The sequence below is a fragment of the Typopeltis vanoorti genome, chromosome 3 (assembly GCF_054136105.1).
Source record: "Typopeltis vanoorti isolate ZY-2024b chromosome 3, IOZ_Tvanoo_1.0, whole genome shotgun sequence".
NCBI lineage: Eukaryota > Metazoa > Arthropoda > Arachnida > Uropygi > Thelyphonidae > Typopeltis > Typopeltis vanoorti.
Window position 1 is genome coordinate 64,930,609 of NC_143551.1, and position 6,746 is coordinate 64,937,354.

The following is a 6,746-nucleotide window of genomic DNA, read 5'->3' on the forward strand; positions in this document are numbered from 1 at the left end:
ACTTGTCTAAGTATTTAAACTTAGCAGGTAGACCAGTGTAGCGCAGTAAAAGTGACGCTTGCATCCTCTACACAAAGTTAGACTTATAGTTCAAATCTAGTCGCTGAATGGAGGAACTTTTTCCAAAGCCTTTCTTCAACCAGTTCCCGAGTTAGTCAATCTCTGGAACGAGCAAGCAGGTTTTTTTTCTCCCTAAAACTCATGAAAATTGACCGTAGAAACCACATTATTTCAGACAATAACATATCATGTTAGGATTAGGTACCAAGAGATGGCAGCACTTGTTTGCTGCCTATAATTAGTGATAAACATGGGCCAACTATCTCTGATTGGCTACCAGTGGAGACTGAACTGCCCACTCAACCTTCAAAAGCTAGATAGGGTTTAAAGGCTTTGCCTATTCCCTATAAGGGAATAAAAGGAATCAGCTGATAATTCACCACTTGTTCAATTATTTTTTCTATTTATATTTCTAGATTTCAACTGATTGATTTGTCAATCACAAGTGTTTCAGTTTTTTCTATTAATATCTCCATATATTTTTTGGCATATCTGTTGGAAATGAAATACTTATTGTAAATTATCTTTTGTATCTGCTACAAATCTTATGTACATCATCTGTTTAGCATATTAGATCTACTGTATTTTTATTTTCTATTCCATTTAACTTCTTATCTTTTAATTATTGCACAGTAGTGGACTTAATCACACTGTCTAATTCTTTTCTTCATTTTGCAATTTTTGTTTCAATATTATAGTAAGCTTTACTATGTGCTTTTATTTTTCATTTCACTACTATATTTAAAATATCTTTTAATTTTATACTATCGAATGCTTTAAGTAGGGCTATAAAACAAAATTATATACATGTGCAGAACTTCTCGATCTAAAACCTTGCTGTTTGTCATTTAATATTAGATTATTATTATTCTGGCAACTCCAAGGAGTCTACAGACTCATCGAGGGAGGCCCTAACATCATGTCAAGAACAACCATTGGACATTCACACACTATCTATCATACCTTGCCTTAAACTCATTCACGGTCGTAGCACCCACAACAGACTCTGGCAGCTTATTCCACTCATTCACCACTCTCCAAGTAAAAAATCTAGCTCTAACACCCCTGCTAACCACATTCTTGCCCAACTTCCATGTATGGCCCCTAGTCCTCCCACCACCAGTCCTATTCTCAAAAATATTTTTGGATTAATCTTATAGAAACCTTTCAGTAATTTGAATGTCTCAATCATATTATCCCTTTTCCACTTATTGACCAATTTTTGCAACCCACAAATCTTCAACCTGTTCTCATAAGGTTCATTCCACAGACCTGCTATCATCTTGGTCACTCGTCTCTGGATCCTCTCCACCTCCTCACCATCAAGAAGAAACCTTGGCGCCCATATCTGGGCACAGTAGTCTAGATTGGGTCTTATCAAGGCTCAATACAGAGGAACAATAACTTGTTTGTCTCTGCTTGTTAAAGTTTTTTTCAGAAGCCAAGTGATTTGATGAGCTGATTTAGCCACTTTTGCAATGTGCCCCCCAAACTTCAATTCCCTATCCACCAACACTCCCAAATCCCTGGCCTCATCAATCTCCTGGAGTACAGTTCCACCAATGTGATATACTGCTGCTATTCTTTTCACCCCAAAATGCATAATCTTACACTTTGCCACATTAAATCGACATCCATTTTCCCTAGCCGTCCTCCAAACTATCCAAATCATCCTGTAAAATTTTGACATCCTGCACTCACAATTGCTCTACCCAACTTTGCATCATCAGCAAACAAGTGAACACTTCCTCTCAGATCCTTTCCTATATCACTGATGAACAAATTGAAAAGTAGTGGTCCAAGAACAGAGCACTGCGGCATACCACTAGTCACAAGCCGTCTTTTGGACTCAACTCCTGAATAAACCACTCTCTGGTATCTCTCCATCAACCACCCTCCTATCCATCTCATCAACCCTATATCCATTCCCATATGTTGCAGCTTACGGATTAGAATTCCATGTGGTATCCTGTCAAAGGCCTTAGCCAGGTCCAGCAGTATCACTGTAAACCCATTACCCTTATCCAGTTCAGCCATCACTGTGTTATAAAACGTGAGCAAGTTACTGAGGCATGATCTACCCTTCACAAAACCATGTTGTCCCCCATACAATATCCCATTTTCATCTATCCAATCCTGTATTCTTGACTAATTTCTCCAAGACCTTGACGATTCCTGATATGCTAATCGGTCGGTAATTTACAACAGCAGTCTTGGAACCTCATTTATGCAGTGGAACTATTTTTTCCTCTTTCCACCCCCTCGGGACTAACCCAGACACGAGACTCAAATTAAACAAAATGGTCAATGGTACTGACAATTCTTTAGCCACTTCATGTATGACATGAGCTGGTATACCATCCAATCCCACAGATGTATTAACATTGAGGTTATGCAATAGACTACTCACCTCCACTTCATTCACCACAATTCCCGTATAATCTATTGGTTCATTCATTCACTACTATCTGGATGATATATTCTTGCAAAAGTGCTCACTCAGTAACTGAACTATATCAACTGATTCAGTTACCTCCCTACCATTGGCATTCTTTAAAATTATTCTGCCATATACATTTTTTCTTTTACTTGCAACATATCGAAAACACTGTCTAGGATTCTCTTTAGCCTGCATGGCCAATGTTCTTTCATAATCCTTTTTTTGCTTTTCTTACTACACTCATTACCCTTCTGTCCTGCGCTTTATACCGTTCATGTGCTTGCTGGTCACCTTTCTCCTTAACTTCCCCCCATGGTTGTTTCTTCTTTTACAGCTCAAGCTTAATGGTGTTATTCATCCATTTAACCTCCTACTTGATTTATTATTCAGACTCTAGGTATACAGTCAGCCATTGCTTCATGCAAACACTTAACTGCTTCCCATGCACTATCAACTTCTAGCCCTTGCAGTTGTACATGCCATGGCACTGAACTAATCAAACTCCTAAGCTTGTCATACTTACCAGCCCGATAATTCCACATGTACCCTGTCTTAATTGTAAATTCCACACCTTTAGCCACCTCCCAAGTCAAGACCCTATGTTCACTCTCACCAATTGGTGGCAATGTGGTCATTTTTGTTACAGCCAAATTCTCAGATGCAATTACCCCTTCACCCCTAGTATTTTTCATTACATGCTGTCGCAGATAGTTTTCCCTTAATAACCGCATAAAATCCAATTTCTTCCTCCCGTGTGTCCTCTCCTCACTCCAATCAATGCGACCATAGTTGAAATCTCCCATAATAATTACCCTCCTTCCACTCATTTCTTCTATTTGCTTGTGCATACTATCTCCACCATCTTTTCCATCACCTGGTCTATAGCAGCATCCAATTGTATATTTTGTTCTGCTAGCCACACTCTCACACCAAATGGCCTCAAATGTGCTCTTTTCTCTATCCTGCAATTCAACTTCTATTCTCCTTGGCTGCAGCTCATCAGCTGCAGATTCATTTATAATTTCTTGGGTAAGATTTGTACAGATTTTCAAGGTAGTTGTTTATAGAATTGATCTCTATTTCAATCTGTTTTATCTCCTTTTTTAAAAAAAATCGCACTGTCATATTTTTTCTCCATTCATCTAGTATAGCTACACCACCAATTGTCTGGCACCCTTGGTTCCAGAGCCTTGCCGGATTAGTTATTTTGCAAGACCAACAGAGATCATGTAATAATACTTCATCAGTACATCTCTACCCCACTAACTACACCTCTCCAATGTATCATTACAGAATGCTAGAAATTTAAATATTCAATGTAAATTAAATGTGAATTAAGTGATTAAATAAAATGTAAAATGTACAGTAGAAATTGATATGGACTTGTACTTATGCTTGACAATACCACAACCACTGTGAACTAACCAATGCTTAAAAACTCCAGCTGTACTCAAAATAAGATAAGAATCAAAATCAAGAGATTTCCATCAAATGCAGATGTAAATAATTAAGGCTAACGTGCGTAGATGCAACATCGTCTATCATAATCACTGGAATTTGAAGGATGCTATTGTAGTTTTGTCTAAAGTAGGTGCTGGACCATTCGCTGCTGGAATTTCAGGTACACTATTGTAAATTTATCCAGAGTAAAGGAGGTGCCATATCAAATGCAGTTATTGCCAGAAAATCTGTGGTGTACCTGAATTTTTTTTTTTTATTTAGAAAACATTTTCATAATTTAATTAATTGAATTTGAATTATTATTTCTCTTCCTCCATGTTTTAATAAATCATTTTGTACTTTGTTTATTTCTGGCTGTTTTTCTGCTTGTTTTTTATTTGTTGTGATGTTATTTCTAAATATCTTTATCTTTCAAATAATATTTTTGGTATGAAGATTTTCATCTTCATATAATCTCAAAAGTGTTCTTTGCAACATTGTTACTCAATTATGGGTATGTTTATATATTCATATAATTCAGTTCTTTGGTTTCTAATTAATCTCCATATTTGCTTCTATGTAGCAAAAGTCATGTCCAAACTGTTTTGAATAGTTATCCCAGAATTATTGTTTTTATTTTCTAGATTTTGTTACTAATTTCTTAATCTTTTGTATCTGTTAGATTTTTCTTCATTAGATTTATCTTGTAGATGTGCTAAAAATATTATTTTTTTTTGCTTGGTATATTTTCCTTGTACTGAAATGAGAATTTCTATAGCTTATTTTTTCTATTAAGATGTTTCAAGAAACAATTAGTTTTTGTATAGCATACTTACTGATCACTGACATATCTATTGTAAGAAAAACCTGGGGGGGGGGGGCAAGGAAAAGCTCAGAATATTGTCAAGTGATATGGTAGTTTGTTTTATATGTTTGAAGAATTCAATACTATTTTTAATCATGAATTTTATAGTAATGGTATGATTAATTGGGAAACAAATTTTGATAAGGGAGAAGGCTGCTATGCTGTATTTCTATATAATTATGGGTTATAAGATAACCTGGTTATGTATTTCAACTTGTCAGAAAACTGAAGGGAGACTGCTTGGACAGGGACATTCTTTAATGGTGAATTTATATCTGTATTTACATTTCACCACAAAACAGAAATACAAATAAAATCATATTGATAATATCAATAAAAATCTGAAAAATTGTTGCATGCTACGTAATTAAGTTAGTTATTGATTTCCAAGAAAACTAACCCAAATTACATTGTTCTACATCTATAGTGATAAGAATCATACAGGATGCCATAAACACAAAAAAGATCATCTCACCCTCTTATCATAGGAAAATAAATTGTTTCCCACAAAATGGCCAAAACACCATAATGTTGCTAGTCTGTATATACTTGACCAGTTGTCATATTTTATTCTCCCTTTGGAGAATAAAAAGGCATTAGCAATCTTTAATCATTAAAAGGTACCTATGGCATGACTATAAACAACACTAAGAAGGGGGGGGGGTGAGGGGTACAGTTTTCTCTTATAGTGTGTGATTGGAATGGATTTCCATTGGATGTTGTGTGTACAAGCAGGTTAAATGAATTCAAGAATAGGTATGATAGCTGGTGCATGTAGCATCCCATGATGAGTTCCTTACTCCCTGGAGGTCTCTCTTAATAATAATAATAATTAAAGAGATTTGGGATCTGAATTCAAGGGTGCCTCGAATGGGAATCTGTTGTTTGTAATTTATTATATATCTTCATGGCTTATATATACGAAAGCCTAAATAACGTTCTGCAAAGAATATAACGTCAAATATCTTAACAGCACTGTCCAGTAAATACTAATGAAACCCTTCATGTGAGTTCAACGTGTGACAATGTTACGATGTTTTTAATTCTGCAATACTGTTATAGTAAGGTCAGCATTGTATATTGCTATAATCGTCGAAAAGTGGTAATTCAAACTCGAAAATATGAACTAAAAACTGAATCTGATTGTTTTTTTTTATGAAGAACCTCAATATCAAATCTTAATTCATATAAACCTGTCATGCGGACAGCCGAAGCTAACTGAATGAATGCAAATTGGTCACAGTTGGCAAAGTTTGCCCTTCCTTGCGATACAATACCATAATGTAAACAAAGTAATGAACATCATAAATCACAATAAGATACTACCGCCTTCTTCCGCTTTATGCGGAATTCTGGACTTCGGTCGTCAGTAATGCAACGGGAAGAACAGTAGGATGAAATTCCTGATATTAGATTGTTTCAAATAAAATTTCACTTACGGGTTATGATGTGTGTGGAGAAAAAATTACAATACTATACTTGTAAATACGAGTAAAAATGCTTAAAAAACATGCATAACCTCTTCGGTATCTCTACCACGGAAAATAGCGTGGCTTCATTCTAATACCAGAATAACTTTAATTCACTGACTGGCTCTCTTCTGACAGAAAATTAAATCACCTACGCTTTTCGGGTTGATATAAAATCGTAATAAAATAAGTCAGGAATGGGGAAAAAATAAAAAAAACATACCGTTCCAATAATTTGTCCATTTCCACAGAACCCCTTCCATCTTAAGTGTAAAAATGAGAAAAATGCAATCATGAATCAGGCTTTAATTAAATCACTAACAAAATAAACCACTACGATATAAATATTTCGAAACTACTAACAACTGACACACAAAAAATAAATCGCTTCAAATACAACACGGTACACAAATCTAAAAACTTAATCAAAGTTTTGTAGTCCTATCACCTGGTGTGCAGACGCAACCATGTA

General features: G+C 35.4%; 1 protein-coding gene across 2 annotated transcripts in view; it reads right to left on the reverse strand.

The window, feature by feature from the left end:
* Positions 1-6,718, reverse strand: part of LOC150108217 (pleckstrin homology domain-containing family A member 3-like) — a 157,479-nt gene extending 150,761 nt beyond the window's left edge. For both annotated transcript variants that reach the window (XM_090390653.1, XM_090390654.1), the window contains exon 1: positions 6,498-6,718. In XM_090390653.1, the coding sequence (XP_090246779.1) occupies positions 6,498-6,537 (40 nt within the window). In that variant the 5' untranslated portion in view covers positions 6,538-6,718. The remainder of the gene's footprint in view (positions 1-6,497) is intronic.
* Positions 6,719-6,746: the final 28 nt, after the last annotated feature.